General features: G+C 43.0%; 1 protein-coding gene across 1 annotated transcript in view; it reads right to left on the bottom strand.

Moving 5' to 3' along the window:
• Nucleotides 1–21,258, bottom strand: part of LOC126419160 (endocuticle structural glycoprotein SgAbd-5-like) — a 59,558-nt gene extending 38,300 nt beyond the window's left edge. Inside the window, exon 1 of the mRNA XM_050086284.1 lies at nt 21,148–21,258. Coding sequence (XP_049942241.1) covers nt 21,148–21,162 — 15 coding nt within the window. The 5' untranslated portion in view covers nt 21,163–21,258. The remainder of the gene's footprint in view (nt 1–21,147) is intronic.
• Between the last annotated feature and the right edge of the window lie 673 nt (nt 21,259–21,931).

A 21,931-nucleotide genomic window follows, 5' to 3' on the forward strand; every position in this document is an offset into this window, starting at 1 on the left:
AGAGAGTGCTACGAGTGTGGCATTTTTAAGGTCCGATCGGTCACGAAGTTAAAACCACAGTGAAAATCCAATGAAGCTTTGCGCAGACGTGTTGTGCAGTCTTTCTAGTATGCCTCGCGATCGCGTCCCATTGCATTTTTTAGTTCTAAGCACACAGTGAGCAGGTGCAGAAGTGTAGGACGATAGAGTCTCTCACTAAGTATGAAGTGGTAACGTTGTTCAGGTTTCTGAATGCTGAGGGGTGACGCCAGATTTCTTGCAGCTCAAATACCGTAATTATCATGTGTGGAAGCAGGATCTATAGACGTTCATGTTGCAGGCGGTCAGGGAAGGAAGCAATAGCTGGTGTTGTTCAGCGAGTGGATCAGGCGATTCAAGAAAATCATCTAGAAAGGTCATTTCAACACAAACTAAGAGGAATTATGTCATCAGATAAGGAATCAGTTGTCTTTTGTAAACGCAACTAAATTATTTTTTTAAGGATCATTACTATTGTTACTATTTCGTGAGACTGTAATACTGATTAAGTAAGTTACAAATAATTATATTTTTTCTCTAATACTGGCATTAATGCGTGCCACAATATGGTGGAGACTACAACTTGTGAATGGAATGCGTGGACATCACGTTCCTCACATAGTCCAGCCACTACACACATACTTTGCACTTCGTACCATTCAGCTATGAAAGTAGAGCCGACCAGTGTGGCCGAGCGGTTCTAGGCGCGTCAGTCTGGAACCGCGCGACCGCTACGGTCGCAGGTTCGAATCCTGCCTCGGGCATGGATGTGTGTGATGTCCTTAGGTTAATTAGGTTTAAGTAGTTCTAAGTTCTAGGGGACTGATAACCTCAGATGTTAAATCCCATAGTGCTCAGGGCCATTTGAACCATTTTATTGAAAGTAGTAACGAGATATACACATGACATATTCTTAAATATCTTATCAAACTACCTCCTCCGACAATTCCGCTTCAGGTCTTTCAGTTTCTGCCAGTTCAGAAGAAAGGTTTCCAGGAATCAAGTGATTTACAGGCAGTATGTATAGTGCATGCACATCATGTTAATTGATTATATGAGGGGGTTGGGGTTGCAGGGCGTGGATGAAGAAAGTATCACCAGGGAGAAGAGTGGTGAAGAGGATGCATGTTTTAAAACAAATGACTATCCTCGGTGTGGATAATTAGCTTGCTTTTCTCAGAAGGAGTTGTAGGTGTTACCTGCAATGGACTACCAACTGCTTCATAATTCTGTAAAAAGGATGTTAGGAATACGCAATATCAGTTTTGTCATTGAATCATTAGTTCGTGTCTTAATAAAAAAACCTGTTAAAACTAAATTACAATTACCTACACTCATTTAAAAAATTAAAGGGTTCAAAGAAAGTTATTTTTCTTTCCTGAGTTTACTTGGGAACTAATGTTGGTAAAGGTGGGGTAGGGGGTAATACGGTTGTCAACGGCAAAAAATATCGAGCGGATCGTTCTTGAACATTTTGTACCATAGCGCAGACAAGGATTCAAGGGACTTGCCTCCAAAAGCTTTGACTTCAACGAAGAACTTCAAGATGGTTTTTCGGAATTTTATGAAGAGCGAATCTGTTAGGTGAAAAATGTTTAAATCTCAATGGTGATTAGGTAGAGAAGTAATACAGAGATACAGATTTAAAATTTTTCTATTAAAGGTGGTTTAACAATTACAGAATTTCGTTTATAGCTTAATAGAGATGATTTTGCAGTATGTTACGAAAAATAGTTAGAATATATTTTTAAAAACGTCTGAAGTTGTCTGAACAGTCTGTAATGCAGTTCAAGTACAAGATTACGCAGGAAATCGTCACTGAACAATAAACAGTAGTAGTCGGCTCTTGAGTTCATTGCGATTTCATGGATTGAATGCACCTGAGCCGGAGACGGAAGTAGCAGCCAGAGGCTGGTTATAGCTTGTCGTTATAGCCTCGTGAGGCCTTCGCCTGCAGCAAGGTTACATCTGCAAGCAGCCGACGTTTACCTGGTGTTAACGACCTCTCAACAAGGCACGAGAGCTGACAGCGCGTGTTTCGCGAGTTAACACAAGCAGTCTCTGATGTCATAAACGAGTTAGTCATCATTTTCTTCTTACATTGGTGACAAATAACGTACTGGTATTTCCGAAAATTTTCTCACTTCCGTTTACCGGAAAAACATGTTAGTCACAAAAATACATACAGTAGTCACCCCCCTTATAAGTAGGACTCTGGTAGTTTTGGAGTGCTTCAGAAGTGGCAGAACTCGTACCAGGATGTCATGAAACGTAGCTCACGTCAGTGAAGTGGTGTGTCTACCACTCGCATCAACTAGATATATGATCGTAAAGAGCTGGTAATCCTCAGGGACCACAGGAGTGGCATGATTTTTCAATGACAATCGGTGAGTGAACATTGCGAAGCGGCATGGAAAGGACGTTTGACGTCTGGTACGTCAGGAAAGAGTATTGTTCTTAACACATATGAACTTCACGTCTTCAGTGAGCCTAAAGTCACAGAAATTGGACGTTTAGCTGCTTGGAATCGACTAGTTTGGTCCAACGGAACGCGATTTTGCCCCGTTTTATATCACGCAAGATGTCGAGTGTAACGACAGCTCAATACGTTTACTCCATAACGTGCGAAAGGTTTAGTTCTTGCCGTGGTAGGTGGTTCCGTGATGTTTTTAGTGAGATTTTCATACGATGCCTTGAGTTCATATGAGGGTTACTCAGGAAGTAAGGTCCGACAGTTGCGAAATGGAAACAACAATGAAAATAAAAAATGTTTATTTGCAACAGTTTGCTACACCTTCCAGCTACATCTCTTCATAATCGCCGCTCCGACTTAAACATTCATCGTAGCGTTATATGAACTTTGCAATATACCCCTAACGGAAGGCAGTCACCTGTGCTTTCCGTCACTTCACTATGCAGGTCTGCAGCTCATCGTCTGTGCCAAAAAGTTGTCTTCATAGTCAGCGGTTATGTGAGCAGAGATGAACGTCAGAGGGGGGTCAAGTCTGGGCTATAAGGTGTGTGATCGAATACTTGCCATCTAAAACGCTGCATGGGCGTAGAGCGTTCTCATTGCCCTTGCAGTGTGAGGCAGAGAATCGTACTCCAACAAGTATAACTGTGAATTCGATTTTTAATCATGTATTATTATTTATAGTTGTTCCTAATTGAATACTGCGTCCTATATCTGTAAATACTGCTCCTATAGATAATACATAGTGTAATCGTGCTATTACATAATAAATGTAATGAATTAAAATATCAAGGGATGAAATTGCTAATACTAAATCTATTATAAGTAAGGAAATACACAACATGTTAGTTACATGCGGTTGCATCAAATCAGGTGAAACCTCGCAGGGGCACGCATACCTGGCGAGAGTCACAGTTGTTGCAGACACCTTTAAGCCCTCACTGTGCGTTCAGAACTGAAAAGAGCGACGTGATTCAATTAAGAGGCGTACTAAAAACACTGCCCAACACATATGTGCAAAGCTTTATCCGATGTTCACTCTCGTTTCCATTTAGTGATCTATCGGAACTTACTTTCCGAATAGTACACGAGAGCAAAATGAAATGCCCAGTCTTTGGAAGCGGTAACTGGGTGTGATCAAACTAAACAAGTAACGGACAAGCGAACTGTAGATTGCGGTTTATTGGTAGAATCCTGAAGCGATGCAGTCCTTCAACAAAGGAAATTGCTTACAATCAGTTAGTTCGTCCAGTCTTCGAGCATTGCTCGTCTGTATGGGACACTTACCAGTTGGGTCTGATTCAAGAGATTGAGAAGGTCCAAAGAAGAGCTGCAAGGTTCGTGACTGATGCAATTAGCCATTGCGAGAGCGTTACAAATACCATTGAAAGTTTGAATGGGACACACTTGCAGATAGACGACGCGCTAGACGGAAGGGGCTGCTCACTAAATTCCGAAATGCGATCTTCGATGGGATGTAGAGCATATATTATCACCACCAACTTTCAAATAGCTCAACGATCACCATTCAAAAATAAGGGAAATTAGAGCTCGTACTGAGGCGTTCAGACATTTCCCTCGCACGATCCGCGAGTGAAACAGTGGGGGGGAATATGACTTTGGCGCGAATTGTGCCCTCCGCCACACAACGCTTGGTGGCTAGTGGAGTATATATGTAGATGTAGATAGCTCTCGTACATTCAGATTACTGCGACGATGCACGAAGATGCTTTTTTCAACATACTCGGTGCTCTTTCTTCTACATCGTCATGATGAGGAAGATGTGAACACTTCCGTCTTCAAAGACGACAGAGCTACACATACGCTTTCCTTGTTTGAGGAACGTCCAGACACCTGAACCATCTGAACTGGCCCTCTAAAGCACCCTATCTTAAGTCCATAGAAAATATATGGACTACATTCAACAGTGGCTGAACCGTGGACAACAATGACCGAAACATTTTCTAGTGCTACGAGATGTTATCACCAATGTGTGGCTTTATCTGGATATAGGATACGTGAAGAAGCTTCCTGAATCAATCTAGACCATTAGCGTGGCTAGTGGCGATGTCACTGGTTATCAGTGTGATGCATCCTAAAGACGACAAACGTTTTTGTTCTGTGCTTATACAGTGGTGTGCGAAACTGAAAAACGAAAGTAACATCCGCATGATGTGACACTTCCAAGTAAGGTAGCTCGATAAAACGTGGACCACATGTAGAAAGAACTGACGACTCATAGTACAGAAGTTAGCAAAGAGAAATATCCAATGAGACGAACAGAAATGACTCTTTTATTGAAAGACAATAATTGAACTGATTTCACCGCGATTTATGATGGTCCCCTGGCCGTTAAAGAGGCGTGAAACGGTTTTTAATGGTGTGTAGGATCAAATGCATGCTCTGCAACGAGCTCCCATGATGCCCACAAAGTTGGTGAGAAGTTCTCCTGATGGGGTGTTCAATTCCTCCATCAGCGCGAGTGAGAACTACTGGACGTCACAGCAAGTGGATATTCTCCAATACGTCTCCCCAACTCATCCCACATGTGCTCTATGTGGACCGGGCAGCCCAGTCTATTCGCCAGTAGATTAAAGGTAGACCCAAAATTTCCGCGGTCCAGCAAGGATTTGATCCCGCGACCTCTCGATTTCCAGGTAATCACTCTACCGTTAGACCATCCGAGGCGACATAAAATAGTAAAGGTCCCTGTCCCCGTGGCACGATTTCATATGTGCCACTGAGCACAATGTGCTGGTCGTCGGACAAGGAGACTCTCCCCAAGCAATCACCGTGCCGTTATGGAGCGTGGGATTGCGTGCCCTGCAGTCCTATTAAATGTGATTGCAATTGCCTGTTGCACGGTATAGCGGTCGTCTGCTGCTGTTGTTGACCATGGTGGACCGTTTCTTCTCCTTCGAGCAGCAGTACCTGTTACTCCGAACACTCGCCATACACGTGAAACGATGTTGTGAGTAGCACCAAACTCCTGGTCTATACTCGTCAAACTTCCTCCTACTTCCAGTTTCCCGACGATTGTTGCCTGTGTAAAGTCATCCAAATGATACCTCTGGAGCAAGTCATAATGAAGAACACCTTCTTAGTGCACCATAAATGCTCGATGATTAAGACATATTCTTCCAACGTTCCTTCAACTGCCCCATTCGGCGCTATAGTAACGCTAGCCTAACGCCACGTCTCGTCCAACTTCCTGTGAACGACTGGGAACCTCTGGCAGTATATTTCCCCTCTTTTGATCTATTTTTCCCCAGCCTGTCTCTCCATTCGACATCTCTCTCTCTCTCTCTCTCTCTCTCTCTCTCTCTCTCTCTCTCTCTATGTCTCTCTGTTTTTGTCGCAGGAACCATCACTGCAAGTTTCTGTACCGGAGAGTGAGAGCTTTGTGTTACATTAATTTCTCGGCAGCTTCGTATGAGACCTCTTCACCGGAAATAATACAAAAGTCACTCAAAATATTATGCATTTCAAAAATGTTCGAATGTGCGTGAACTGCTAAGGGACGAAACTGCTGAGGTCATCCATCCCTAGACTTACAGCCTACTTAAACTAACGTAAACTAACTCATGCTAAGAACAACACACACACACACCGACGCCCGAGGGAGGACTTGAATCTCCGGCGGGAGCGGCCGCACAATCAGCGATATGGCGCCTCAAACCGCGCAGCCACTCCGCACGGCAATTATGCATTTTGGGATTGATTAAACAATTTACTTTGTCTTAGAAAACATCTTTCTCATACGGCGTGAATGCTGTCGTGAAACTTTCTCATTAATAAAAAGTGCCTGAACTGGATTCCGGCACAGAAATATGACTTTCGCACGCACTAGAAATCGAAACTGTGGGGCGGATCACCTGGCTTACCTGATTGGTTATCATTATCCGCGATATGTAACCTTTAGATTTCGAGTCCTACTACAGCACACAGGTTAAATGCTTCAGTAGATGTCAACCATTTTTATGGTTCAAATGGCTCTGAGCACTATGGGACTTAACTGCTGAGGTCATCAGTCCCCTAGAACTTAGAACTACTTAAACCTAAGGACATGACACACATCCATGCCCCAGGCAGGATTCGAACCTGCGACCGCAGCGGTCTTGCGGTTCCAGACTGTAGCGCCTAGAAACGCTTGGCCACAACCATGTTTATGTTCGGTCAATAAGGTGATTCAGAAAACTGTCGTTAAGACACTCTAGGGAAAGAGTATTAAACCATCGTCTCAAAATCGTCATTTAGGACTTCCACAGTTGACCTGATGATTATAGGTGAATGGTGGGACCTTCGAAAGAGCGCAACTCTTTGTCCGAGTTAGTACACTAATGGCAACAATGTCGACGAGACTCGAAACTGGGACTGATTTCCATCTCCAGCCCTGGAGAGAGTTATGAGAGTGAGCAATGTGAGTGCTATGAAACATTTTGTTGCCACGGTATACGCCACAGTAGCGAATGGATTGCAGTTTCAGGTGTCCAGCTGCCTCTGTCGTGAAACTGATTGTGGGCCGAAGCGACGTTCAATGTGTATTTAGCAGTCCTTGCGAGTCAGCACGTGAGTGCAGGACAGGCCGCTCCTGTTGGAAAATGTAACAACTGTTGCAGCCGGCATTGGCGAGTGGTGAATCAGTCGTCTTGGCCGCGGTATTAATGTGTCGAACAGAAAGCGAATGGGAAATACGGCAGAAAACGGTACAGTTGCTACAGGCTACGCGCAGAAATGCAGTGAACGTCAAGCACGCGGAATATGACTTAGATAATCTTAGCCACTTACGAGTTTGAACTTTAGGATGTTGGGAAAAAGAAAACATTAGGACATCAGGCGCGGCATTTAATTGATTTGATATTAACGTGTTGTAATACGGAGCAGTAGGTTGTATGAATTTTCCAAAGAAAGTTATTCATGATTATGGCTGTAGAAGATATTACTCCGCTATTGCTTTACGGCTGTTGTTAAGTATAATTAATTTATATTTCAACCCGCCTGAGAAACAGCACAAGTGAAGGCACCGTGTTGCGTGTGTTATTGGTCACAACTGTTACTTCTATTTCTGTTAAGTGGGACAGAACTCTTCAACGATATCGTTACTTATACCATGTTATGCTTGACAGTTGCTTTATGCCGAAGCTACAATAGCCGAATGACAACCATAATGCGGAAGATGACGTCCTTTAAACACTTCTTTTGTTCAAAAACCTTCCCTCGATGTGTTTTACTTATTGCAAGTGGGAACAAAGTTCATGTAAAATGATTTCAAGGTATTGTTATTTTGCTTGCACTGCATTTATGTTCTCGACTTTATTTAGTGAGGCTATAATTTTTTCTTCCTTCGTGGTACACTTAAGAGTCCGGCTACGTGGTACGTGACTTAAGGATTTGCTCGTAGACCGTTTGTAATAAAAAATGCTTCAAATGGCTCTGAGCACTATGCGACTTAACTTCTGAGGTCATCAGTCGCCTAGAACTTAGAACTAATTAAAACTAACTAACCTAAGGACATGACACACATCCATGCCCGAGGCAGGATTCGAACTTGCGACCGTAGCGGTCGCTCGGCTCCAGACTGTAGCGCCTAGAACCGCACGGCCACTCCGGCCGGCCGTTTGTAATACTCACACACAAACGGCTGATACCGTTTCGCAAGCGTTATTTTTCCGTTTACGGACGTCAATTCAATCTAATGTCACGATGGTCTTAGCAAAGATTTCATGACTAATAATTTTCTCCTATTTTAACCAGGTGCTATCTGTAACATTCGATTCAAGTCTTGTCTCAACATATTTGTATTATCTATTAAAAATTTTTGCATCTTATAAGGTAATTAAAGAAGTAAAGAGTGTCTTGTCTATTTAAGTTGAGGTGTAGGAATTCTCTTTCTGTATCCAGAGGGTGCCCAGGTTCACTGTCCAGTTAGGGACACTGGAAAAAAATTAGCTGAATGAACAATACGGTAGAGCAAAGAGAGGTAACATAGGTTAAGCCAGAACTTTTGATGACTGAAATTAACGTTTGATCTGAGCTGCTTGAGATAGCAGTCGTGTCCTACAAAGGTACGGATTAGAAAGCCAGAGATGTTAGTGTTTAATGTTTGTCGATATCGAATACAATGGAGATAGATATTTTCAATAATAACCTCTTGGATACTCTAGCAAACAATTTATTTAACGACCGGTTTTGTTGCCTCGAAGCCATATCATCGGGTTAGATATGATTACTCATGACATTAAAGTTACAACATTCGCGAGACCGGAGATAGAGAACACGAGTGAAAAACTTTATGACCTATGACCTTTAGTTACGGAAATCTACCATCAATTACCTCAGTTATATACTCAAACCATGGCTGTAGGAGGGACTAAATGAAATTCCACTTAATCAGATGTCTAGCGTTTTAAAAACTGATGCTTTTCGCTTAGACATTGTTTCTGGTTCTAGTTTTGGACTGATATGTAATTTTAATGTGTCATTAGGTTCCTTCATTACTGTTTTATGTCGGGCCATGTGGTCTAACAGTAGAGTGAGTATCTAGAAATCGAGAAGTTCAACTTCTTGTTGGAGCACGAAAATTCTGAGTCTGCCTTTAGTATGCCCTTTAGAACAGTGGTCGACAAACTGCGGCCCGAATCGTGTCTTCGTGCGGCCCACGGTTCTCAGCCGTGTTTTATAATAACAGCGGAATCTAAATGCGTCAACGTTAAGAGCTTCCTGAGAGTGTATTTTTCTTGCTCAATAATAAAAAAAATCTTTATTTACAAAGACAGTAATATTTTAAGAAGTACTTAATTTTAAACGACATTGCTGAATTCAGCCGTGAGTTAAGATCAGTTGCTATGTTATAAATGTAAAACGGAAGTGGAATGGATACTTGAATGCTTGTAGCAAGTAATATGAAATAAAATTAACGCTGTTGTAATAAAATGCAACGAGTAAAACAATAATGATATTCAGAATTTCTAGTGATTGTATCTCACACTGCAATTACTGTTATTAATTAACAAAACAAGGTAATTTATTTGGGTTGCCAATTATTAATAAGCTCGGTAGGGGTAGGTATGGTAAAGTGAACAGGATGGGACAAGGGGTCACTGTATATTTTTCTCACTGAAGACTGTTGCTGTCTGCCGAGAAGTGGTCAGACTATGTTGTTCTAATATACATCGCCACTGTCGTTGGTGTGACCGACAGAGAAAGCTTGTTGTGTTATTTTTTACTAAAAACCTTTTTTGTTTTTGGGTCATCTGATATAAGATAATTATTTATATTACTCTAGTTGCCTCACTTGTATGGAGATTAATAATTTTTTGCAAACGTAGTTTCTTGTTAATTATTCCAGTGCGATAATGTCTTCTGTGGATCCCTAATGCTGACATGCTGTCCAGTGAAGAGAAGTGGCCGAACGACTCGTCGGGAAAAGTGGCCAATGTGTTCATCTCAATAAGAATTAGTTACTTCCAAGATATCATCATAATACAACAGATAAAACTGACTTATAAGCCCCGTTATGTACAAAGCTATCATCTGCCATTCCATCCCTTCTTGACACTTTTGAATTAATTAAGCTATATTATTTAAAACAGTCTCTTTTCTGTTATTTTGGCCTAATACAAACGTCAGATTGAAAACGGTCTGCTATTAGCGCTTGGTACTCTTTCAGATAGTAAGACTCCTAGAAAACGTGCCAGAAAATCAGGATACCAGACCTCGGATCCTGTAGTGATGGCACTAGCTGTAGTAGCCTCTCGGGTCCTACGTAACCCTTCAGAGGGAATGTACTTCCAATATGTTTTTTCTCTTTCACTTAAAAATATTTGGTGTCATTCTTTATAATATGTAAATTTCAAAATTGGGTTTCTCTTCGAGCGATTGAGCGACCACATAACCCCTTCTCCCCCTCCCCCCTCCCCAACCCCTCCCCCCTCCACCGATTTCCCCCCTCCTCCCTCCCGCCCAGTTCCTATGCGGCCTACAGACTATCCCTAAAATGTCAATTTTGGCTCTTAAGCAAAAAAGTGTTACGATCACAGGTTTCTAACGAAACGAGGTTTGGATACCAATTTACACTATAGAGCCCATTTCTCCAGATGGAAAACGGGTCAGCTAAGAGCACTCAAGTGGGGTCCAATCGACATGATAAAATTTTTTAGTTGTTACCCTAAAGTACTTACCTAAAAAAACAGGGGCCTTTCTTACGGAATCATAGATTTGTTTCGTTAAGCTGCTCCACTAATCCCGACAAGGGGTGAACTGGACCGGTGATAATACACTGGACTTACATTTGTGGGGACGATAGTTCAGATCCCCTCGCTTACATGCGTATTTAGATTTTCCATGTCTTCTTTCACATAAACCAAATGCTGGTGCGGTTCTCCTCGGAAGGACACGATAGATTTTGCTGGCTTTACCGACGAGGGACACTTAAATTCTAATCCTCCATCCTTTCAGTGTCACCAGACGCCAGAGTCTAACATACACATCTGTACTCCACAAAGAAAAGTATGTTGTGCGGCGGAAGGTGGACTGTCCGTCAGAACTATTTCTTCTTTGTCCTGCTGTGTTAATACCTGTTAGTAACAGCTAATATCAACTGCGTGGACAAAGCGTTAGTGACTGAACATGCATTGCCACCATTCCCATTTGCCTGCTTGCTTGTAACGAGGGTTCTTCTGGATTCTATACACTACTATTGCAACAGTGCTGCAAAAAACCTTCTGTAGGCATTGTTTTATTGACTAGTGGTTAACTGGTAAGAACGGCAGTATTTATGCATGGAATAAGTCGGAAAAAATTTTAAAATTTCTTTCCATTCGCGATTAGCTCATCGAGATATTTTCAAACCTCTGAACTCATTTCATTCCCCTTCGTATTCGTATCACGCAAGTTACAGGTAGAACACGTACGAGAAGAACGTCCTTGACCGGCTTACTTATTGCCTTGCATCACCAGTCCATCCGTAACAGCCTAGCGTTACTCTCCATGAGCAAGGCTAATAACACAGATTACTGAACTGCGTAATTGGAAGAAAGGTCTCTCACAACAGACATAGAACTATAATCTGAAACATAATGATGTGACCTGACCCATATGTAATCACTGGCAAATAAAATGAAAATCTCTGCAAGGGTACAAATGTTATAAAAGTGATTAAATTTTAGTTATTTAAACAGTAACGTTTGTGAAAATTGCATCAGCAGTAAGTGGCACTTAATGAAGGCCGGCATTGCCTTTTAATGTATTATTTCCCTACTAATACATGACATCTGCATCTAAATATATATTTTATAGGCGACCATAGCGTGTGTGACGGAGGGTATATCTCATTTTACGTTCATGATCATTTACAAGATACATGTAGGAGGCAGCAATATGCTGATTGACTCTTCTGGAATCATGCACTCTGCAATTTTAACAGTGAACCACATCACGATGTGCAACCCTTTTATCGAAGCATCTGCCATTGGAGATAGATTAGGATCTCCGTGACGCAATCGAGCTTACTCGTGACGGAAGGCGCTGCTCTTCTTTGTGTTATCTGGATGTACTCTACCTGTAAGGATTTCAGGTTGAAAAGTGATGCTCAAGTTTTGGCTGAACTGGATTTTTGGAAGCTGGAGTACAGCGTATCCTGAAAATTCAGTCTGACTTTTGACGTTTCTGGCATTACGTTTTAGTGGCCGTTTCAAATTAAATCACTTCGTATCCACACTCCCAGTTATTCAATGGATGTTTCCCGCCGTTTATCCTGCATTTCGATAGATTCTTGAATCCTTGCGATTTCAGCAGATATAGTTGCATCATCCGCAGACGGCCTCATGGAGCTCTCGATGTTATCAAATGGTTCAAATGGCTCTGAGCTCTATGCGACTTAACTCTCGATGTTATCTTCTTGCAGCTCCAAAGAAATCGGTAAATTGGTATAGGCACGCGTATTCAAATACTGAGATATGTAAACAGGCAGAATACGGCGCTGCGGTCGGCGACGGCTATATAAGACAACAAGTGCCCGGTGCAGTTGTAAGATCGGTTACTGCTGCTACAATTACAGGTTATAAATATTTAAGTGAGTTTGAACGTGGTGTTATAGTCGACGCACAAGCGAAGGAACACAGCAAATCTCCGAGGTAGCGATGAAGTGGGGTATTTTCCCGTATGACCATTTCCAGAGTGTACACTCGTGAATATCAGGAATCCTGTTAAACATCAAATCTTCGTCATCGCTGCGGCTGGAGAAAGTCCCAGTAAGAACCTGAACAACGACGAATGAAGAGGATCGTTGAACGTGACAGAAGTGTAAACCTTCCGCAAATTGCTGCAGATTTCAGCGGTGGGTCACCAACAAGTGTCAGCATCCGAACCATGCAACGAAACATATTCGATATGTGCTTTCGGAGCCGAAGGCCCAATTGTGTACTCTTGATGACTGCACGACACAAAAAGCTATACGGCTCGTCTGTTCTCGTCAACACTGACAATGGACTCTTGGTGACTGGAAACATGTTGCCTGGTCCGACGAGTCTCGTTTCAAATTTTATCGAACGGGTGGACGAGTACGGTTATGGAGACAACCTCATGAATTCAAGATCCTTGCATGTCAGCAGGAGACTGTTGAAGCTGGTGGAGGCTCTGTAATGGTGTGGCGCGTGTGCAGTTGGAGTAATATGGGTCCCCTAACACGTCTAGATACGACTCTGACGGGTGACACGTGCCTAAGCATCCTGTCAGATCACCTGCAACCATTCACGTCCAAAGTGCATTCCGACAGACTTGAGCAATTCCATCAGGACAATTAGATACCCCGCACGTCCAGAATTGCTACAGAGTGGCTCCAGAAACACTCTTCCGAGTTTAAACACTTTCGCTGGCCACCAAACTAGCAGGACATGTACATTATTTAGCTCATTTAGGATTCTTTGCAACGTGCTGTTCAGAAGACATCTCCCACCCCTCGTACTCTTACGGATTTATGGACAGCCCTGCAGGATTCATGATGTTAGTTTCCTCCAGAATTACTTCAGACTCCATTTCACTTCGTGTTGCGGCACTTCTACGTGCTCGCGGAGCCCTATACGATCTTAAGCAGGTGTACCAGTTTCTTTGGCTCTTCAGTGTATACACACACACAAACATTATATATATATATATATATATATATATATATATATATATATATATATATATATATGCACGCGTTACTTCGACGAGCATTCTCGAGATTGTAAATTACCTGTGCATTTTCACATCATCTGGTTTTTTGTACTCTGTGCAGAATGTTGCAGGTATCCTATCAGGTATTAAAAAAAAGCGTGATTTAGCCTCTGATTTTCACATTGACGTAATCGTCATATTTCATTTCATGGCACTGCAAACAATTCCCGTGTAATGTAATCGATAGACAGTGTAGGGTGCCTGACTGCGGAAACCAACATTCTATGTTTTGGATTGTGGGAAATATACTCTTTTCGACGAAGAATGCTTCTCGTAGTAGCGTGTCCTCCAAGAGTCATCATAGGTGCTGGAGTCTCATTCCAGTCCGTGACTGCTCTATCATGGTCAGCAGCTCACAAAATGCGTTCGGAGATGGCTGTAGGCAAGCATATCCCACCGTGTCATCTCACATGTGTCCAGTATAAATGATTTAAGTTAATATGGGAATCTACAGGGGCACCTTTGTGTCTGCAGAATGATCCTCAAACCACAGTGACGCCGTTAGAGGGCGGCTTGCTGATCGGTTGAGTGGTGCTATAGGCGAATAAACGAATACACATGGTTGGACATGTCAGACAGTCAGATAAGTACCAAACTTGGTATATCGACAGAGTATCAATCTAAGCCCCGATACAGTTTGTGCTATGTGCTGACTTCCGTATCTTTCGCCGGCGAAACATGGCGGTCCGGTGATGGTGTTCCTGTGCCAATCCTAGTGCCCTACAGCGTATGGAGATCAAAAATGATCATGTAGGCGATGGGCTCCGGGATCCTTAGTCAGAAGGGGATTTTGATAGAGATGCTCACTGAGTGCAGTCGATCAGTGTACAACCGGCCAGTTACTTGCTGTTGTAATGGGACCTTTAACCGATGACACAACTGGTGACAGTGGACAGTGGTTACCATCATCAATCTGAAAACTAGAGTTAAATGTTAAATATTTAAATGGCTCTGAGCACTATGGGACTCAACATCTTAGGTCATAAGTCCCCTAGAACTTAGAACTACTTAAACCTAACTAACCTAAGGCCATCACACATACCCATGGCCGAGGCAGGATTCGAACCTGCGACCGTAGCAGTCCCGCGGTTCCGGACAGCAGCGCCAAACCGCACGGCCACCGCGGACGGCAAACTCGAGTTACTCTGTTCACTAAACACTGCTTGTAACAGCTCATAGTGTATCGGGCACCTACAGTCTGGCCGCGACCAAATGCGCTGATACCTAAAGTCTATCACAACCCCGACGGCCACCGCCAGTATCAGTAGGAACAACCCAACTCACCATTCGTTCTGGCGACGCGAGCGCTCTTCCTCGCAGCGGGTTCTACGGCAGTCTGTAGTTCAGCTTTCCAAGAAACACTACATCCAAACAATGACACGGACAAGGTCCACCGTTAGGTTGGGGTTGGGTTGTTTGGGGAGGTGACCAGACAGCGAGGTCATCGGTCTCATCGGATTAGGGAAGGACGGGCAAGGAAGTCGGCCGTGCCCTTTCAAAGGAACCATCCCGCCATTGGCCTGGAGCGATTTAGGGAAATCACGGAAAGCCTAAATCAGGATGGCCGGACGCGGGAGCACCGTTAGGGAAATGGAAGCCGACTTCTGGTCATACAAGACACAGCGCTGACTGAGTTAAGCCTTCATGTCACTGCAGTAATTCTGATACAGTGTTCGATGTGTATACTATATGATGAAAAGTACGCAGAAACCCCTACGTAATGCGGAATTAACGACTATATGCCAAAGAGGTGGATCAACCATTATACAACGAGGCGCAAGTTATCGCATTCTCAGTAAAGAAGTAGTGACACAGAATGATTCAATCAGGAGAACTCAGTGACTACTGGACTAGTCACTGGATTTCACTTGAGTAGCAGATCCATCAGGGACATCTCAATCCTTCTAAACCAGCCCAAGTCGGCTGTCAGTGAGGTGAAGTTGAAACATGCAGCAACAATCACAGCTCAAAAAGGACCAGGCAGGCGTCATGCGCTGATGGACAAGGAACGGCGAGCATTCCGGGGAGTGACTGTAAATAATGGCTTGAAATCAGCAATAGGAATCATTCGTGAGATCGAAAGCACTACCAGAAGTTCGTCTATCAGCAGTAAGTCGAAAAGAACGCTGCCTAATGGTCGAGCAGCTCTTCACAACGCACACATTTCTGTAGCCAATGTTAAGGGACGCTTGAGGTGGAGTAATGAATGAGGCTACTGGTCACTGGATGACTGGAAACGCTGTATTCTGAGGCAGTCCGATGGAAGAGTCTGGCTTTGGCGAATGCCTGGAGAATGTTACGTGCAATCATGTGTGGCGCCAACATGACGTATCTTCTCTGGTTTCGGCTCTTGAGTAACAGACATTCAGATACATCACTGATAGTGTTCCTCAGCAGAGTTCAGGTGAAGGGTGGACACACCGCGTGTTAATGCCCACCAATATGTATTCGGGTACTTTCATTAAAACTATTAAGATACTGTACTTCACGCAATGAGTGTACCACAACGTGACTACGAAAAAGATCCCCATTCCGTAACAAACCTCCTTAGTAATTAACGATTAAGTCCATGAAAAACCTTTTCAGGATGCTACAATTTTCAAGGATGTCAGTGTACAAAAGTTCTGGAAGCCAGGTAACAAACACCAATAAAATCAAAGAATACACCTGAATTTTTTGCCAGTATAGATATCAGACAGAATCTACTTCCACCGTCGAAATATTATGTGCGTACGAGACTCGTATCCGGCAGAACACACGAAACGTCAATATGTCAACCAAATTCATATTTGTAATAGCGTCGATGTACCTCTTTGTCAATGCTGCTGGTAACATGTCATATGCTATTTCAGAATGTTACATTAGTCGATCTGAATATGCTGTAATACATTCCGCTGCGAATCTTGAATGTTTATAGATCTGTAAAGTTCTTATTTTCCTTTTGGCGGTCTTACGTTGCCCCATAGGTTCCTTGATTTTGGCGGTTACCAGCATTGTCCGTGCACAATACTTCGACAACGTAACTCGTTATAGATACGCTTCCAAAACGGGAGCAGATTCTTTGTGATATCTATAATGGAGAAAATTTCACGTTTTTCTCATAGATCTAAAGAGAGGAAAAATTCAAAAACGAAAAAGAAAGTTCGTGAAGATATCTATACATACAACATTTCAGGTCAAAAGGATAGACTGTATAATTTTCATTAAAACCCAAAAATGTAATTTACAATAATGATCATTAAAATAGGGAGAGATATAGCTTTGGGGCATCAGGTTTTCATGGAAAGCAAGCGAATAACTTATTATTGATATGAACCATCAGGTGAAGAAACTCTTATATTGTAAGAGTAATGATAATGACAGTAAAAATTGCAAAAATGTGTTGTAATCCAAATAAAATCAATGAGACAGAATAATAAGGGTGATTTTTTTCTTAAAGTAATAACAGCAAGACAAGCAATGGTCGTTTAAAAGGAATCGTATTAACAATATGTTTGTACAGTGACATTATCATGATTCAATTTTACGCTCACCTCGTAACGTATTCGGAAGTATGTGATCACTTATGGCTTGATGAAAGTGACAGAACACTGACAGAGTACGTGAGCACAAATGATCAAGTTCACATCACTCTCGAAGAAAGGAAAACTAGACAGCACAGAAATAACGCTTTGCTGCACGGAGACAATAATATTCTGCCAGCTATTTTTAGAGTTGTTTGTAGTAAATTTGGATACTGATTCAGACGTAGGACAGAAAAAAATTGAGGAATGGGGAGGGGGCACTCAATGATGAGTTTCACTGTAGAGCTGTGTCAGACAGCTTGTTGCACAACCAGCCATTTACCGAGGCGATGAAAAGATGGTACGGAGGGAACCTTGACATACCACGGCGGGTAAAGCTGGAGATCCGGGTCCAGTCCCCGAAGCGGATGTTCTTCTTGTCCTCTCCGCAGTGGAATTTATTGTCCTAACCGAGGTTCCGTTATTTCGGAAACAAGCGGAAGCAGGCCATATTCTTTCCATTGCCTTAGTGCAGATATGGAAATCGAAAATATTACAGTAAAAAAAAAAATCTGAAAAAGAAGCTAGTAAAAGAGTTGCTTGTCGAGAAGAGATGCGGTAAACTTTTTGTCGAGGTTTACATTTGTCTCAGAAGTCAGTGCAGCGAGAAGCGACCTTGACCAAGGACGCGGAGACGACCGAGAGACTTCTAGACACCGGTCCCTCCGGACGTTAGACGGTCAGGTCGGTACCAAACGTTCGAAACCGACAGAGTATCAATCTAAACTTCGATACAATTTGTGCTATGAGCTGTCGTCAAGGAGCTCATGCGTAAAGGGAAAGTAACAAGTGACACATGACCTGTGGAGCAGAGGAAAAGTGTAACAGAGGGCGTCTGCCGTGAAGAGCTCTGAGAAAGTCGTAGAGCGTTAGTTTGTCGTACCAACGGTCATGGGTTCGAGCTCTGGTCATACTATACTCTGTGCTGTAGTATATATCAAACGGTTATGTGGGACTTGTTCCTGACATGTAAAGGGACAGTTCGAACTTCGTAGCCATGTTCTATTGGCAGTCTGCTTGTGCTTCGTTATTTGAGAGCAGCAAACCTGTACATTTATAGTTTCACATAATAAACTAAACAATCGGAACAGGAGAATAAGGAAACAATTCCAACACACGCAGGGAAGTGTTAATTATTAATAAGACTATAAATAGAAGATTCCTACAGCCCCAACAGTCCTTTTACTTGCCAGTAACAAGCAGTCCCCCAGTTTCACAAATACTACCGTGCAGAAACTGGCATGACCAGCGCTCGAACCGTGATCCTTGGTAAAAACAACCGCTCTACCGGCTGCCCAACGGCAGATCTTTAAGGCAGAGGCTCTCAGTTTTGCCTTCTCTGTGCTCCACTGGTCAGGTCTTACTTGTTACCTACCGTTTACGCACCTTCTTCTGGAGGTCAGCACATAGCACAAACTGTATCGGGGTTTAGATTGATATTCTGTCGATGTACCAAGTTTGGTATTTATCTGACTGTCTGACATCTGGAGGTTTGGGTGTAAGAAGGATATTCTTCAAATACATTTTGCAATGTAAGTGCTGCAACAGCCTTTATATGGATGTGCTTTAGTAATATGCGATAGTTTTCAAATGAAATTCTAAAGTTAGTTTACTATCGAAACATATTCACCACGTCATCTTAGGCAACAGTAGACAGCAGAAGAAAATGAAACAGAAATTATAGATCGTTCTGCAGTACTTTTCATCAGTTAATAGATTACCTTTGTGGAAAATGCGAGCATCCTAACACGTATTGCTATTACCGAGTTAACAATAATTAAAGCACTGGTCACATTTTCTGGAAGGGTGGGATTAAAAGTCCCACACAGCCTCCCAGATTTTGTTTGTTCGTCGGTTCGCGGTACTGCGGGGATAGTGCCTATGAGAAAGTCACGACCCACTATACTATCAGCCCTCCTACTGTAGTGTCGATTTGTTCTCTCTCCCTAACAACACCGTCATCGGCGAAACGTTAGCCCCTTAGTTATCTGCTTCTTACGTATTAGTTTTTCTTATTCATACGACATGTCATGTCATGTCAGATTAGTACGTCAGTGATTTGGCAATGTACGGTCGTTGCGAAGAGAGTACATAATTCCTCTAGCTTTTCTTCGTGGTCTTCGACAGGCTATTAAAGTAGAAGTTCGCCCTACTGGAATGGGATTGGCCTTGTTTAGAAGGAACGCGCATGGATGAAAGCATCAAATCTCAGCGAAAGTGAGTATACCTTTTCCATCGCTTTTTTTCCATCGTTAATAACAATTATTAAAATTAATAACAATTATTAAAACAAGTGGACTCTTGCTATAATGGACAAGAAGCGGCGAAATAGAATTTCTCAGTATTCGTGTTACAATCTCTCCTGCACGACATTATGTTGTAACTTAAACTTTCATTAAAAGCATATTAAACGACTAGCACGTCGATGAGCCTCATTTAAATCCAGCTTGAGACATACAAATCAATAATAACGTAAATGGGCAAATGTCAGATAAACAAATCTCTTTTATTCACGGTTGTCGGCCGCGGTGGCAGAGCGGTTCTAGGCGCTCCAGTCAGGAACCGCGGGACTGCAACGGTCGCAGGTTCGAATCCTGCAGCGGGCATGGATGTGTGTGATGTCCTTAGGTTAGTTAGGTTTAAGTAATTCTAAGTTCTAGGGGACTCATGACCTCAGATGTTGTCTCATAGTGCTCAGAGCCATTTGAACCATTTTTTTTATTCACGGTTGTTCTGAAGGAATTTGGTGGTTTCGTCTTCAGTGAGTCATTATCAGGACTCCGTATCTTGTTACCAGAGTAATTTGTCATGTCGTAATCTAGCGTCCATCGTGGTCACTTCAACTAACTCTAGTCGTTCTAAGTGACTACTTGACATGTTACTTTCGTATTCCGATGATAGCTACAGTCGAATTAGGTTGACAGTCATAAATTCATCAAATACGTTGGAAAATTTTTTCAATAAAACAACATAATACCAAATAAATCACGTGTTCCAGTTTGACGTAGTGAAATTTGGTTAAATAATTGTTTTTCACCGGTTATAATAATCTGATCACATTCAGGTGTCATAAATAGTTTACAACAAGCTGCAGCGCAACGTTCTTACTGTAGTGCCAAAGTAAATAAAAACAGCTTTAGTAATAACGGCAGTGATGTAGAATGGTTGTTCTTTTATTTAGCGCCAAAGTAAGAAGTTGTGAGGCATGCTATTGTCAATAATTTTGTGAAGTCAGATGACTGAAGCCAGTAGTTAATATAGAAATGTGACTTTTTTCAGATGGTTAGAATATTTTTGGGAAAAAATATAACGAAGCAAATATCTATTCGTAATCTTTAGTTTTCATTTACATTTGTAGTGGAATCCATAGTAGCCGGCCTCGGTGCCGAGCGGTTCTGGCGCTTCAGTCCGGAACCGCGTGACTGCTTTGGTCGCAGGTTCGAATCCTGCCTCAGGCATGGATGTTTGTGATGTCCTTAGGTTAGTTCAAGTAGTTAAAGTTCTATGGGATTGATGACCTCAGGTGTTAAGCACCATAGTGCTCAGAGCCATTTGAACCATTTGAATCCATAGTAGATGGCTTACAATACCAGGAGATTGTGTCTTGGTATTTAAAAATATTAAATCAGCCACGTAACGGATATAGAAGCAAGTCCGTAAGTGATGATAGGGAGAGTGGGGCGGTTCTTTCAAGAGTATGAAGTGCGAGGGGGAGGGAGGGGAGGGGGGAGAGCGTGGGAGTTAGAATGGGGCAGAAGGAAGTGGTGATAGAGTGTTGTCTAGCACTGTTGGTAGGAGAGAAGGCAATGGTTAAAGAGGTGATAATAAGTGGTGAGAATGGTAGTGACCCGAAGCGAGGCGTGGGCGTTGACTTACCGTGCACGGGTTCATGTCGGCGGCGTAGCTGGTCTGGCGTCGTGGAGCTTGGCGCACTGGCGAGCCAGGCCGGCGGCGGCGTGCTATATATGTAGAGACGGGCAGGCAGGCAGGCAGCTAGCGCCGTACAGCACGTGGTGGCGCCGCCAGCGGCGGCCCCCGCCCCGCTCCCGGGCGTCAGGCGTCGGCCGTCGCGTCATCGCCGTCGCTCTCGCAACACTCTAAAGAGGCGAGTGCGCGCGTACAGGAACTGCCGCTTGTTAGGCACAGCCTTTGTTACGGAGGTGCAGCGCGTGAAATAAGACGCGTCCGCCTAAGCTGACTGTGCCTCGATTTCACAGCTCGCCCCTAGGCAAACGTTTAGAAAAAAGCAGGTCTCCTCAGGATCATTGGTGGGGAGTTTATGAGCTTCCAATTGGTTACTGAAGCGTCATCTTTCGAAAAATCACTTTTTGTCCGTTTTTGCTTTCAAATATGCACTGGAGCGCCACAGGAAGTGGCATTGGCATGCGTATTCAGAGATATGTAAACAGGCAGGACATGGCGTTGCGGTGGGCAGCACCTATATAAGACAACAAGTGTCTGATGCAGTTGTTAGATCGGTTACTGCTGCTACAATAGCAGGTCTTATTACGCTTTGGCGTTCCATCTGACAACCATCTGCATCTGACGAGGAAGTCGCCCATATATAGGCCATAGAAACCCCATAATTTGTGCTCCAGAAACCACAACTGCTGAACCTCGGTAGAGCTACAGGCTTTCCAGGCAGAGTGCACATACACTG

This window comes from Schistocerca serialis, chromosome 9 (assembly GCF_023864345.2).
Source record: "Schistocerca serialis cubense isolate TAMUIC-IGC-003099 chromosome 9, iqSchSeri2.2, whole genome shotgun sequence".
In the NCBI taxonomy this organism is placed as follows: Eukaryota; Metazoa; Arthropoda; class Insecta; order Orthoptera; family Acrididae; genus Schistocerca; species Schistocerca serialis.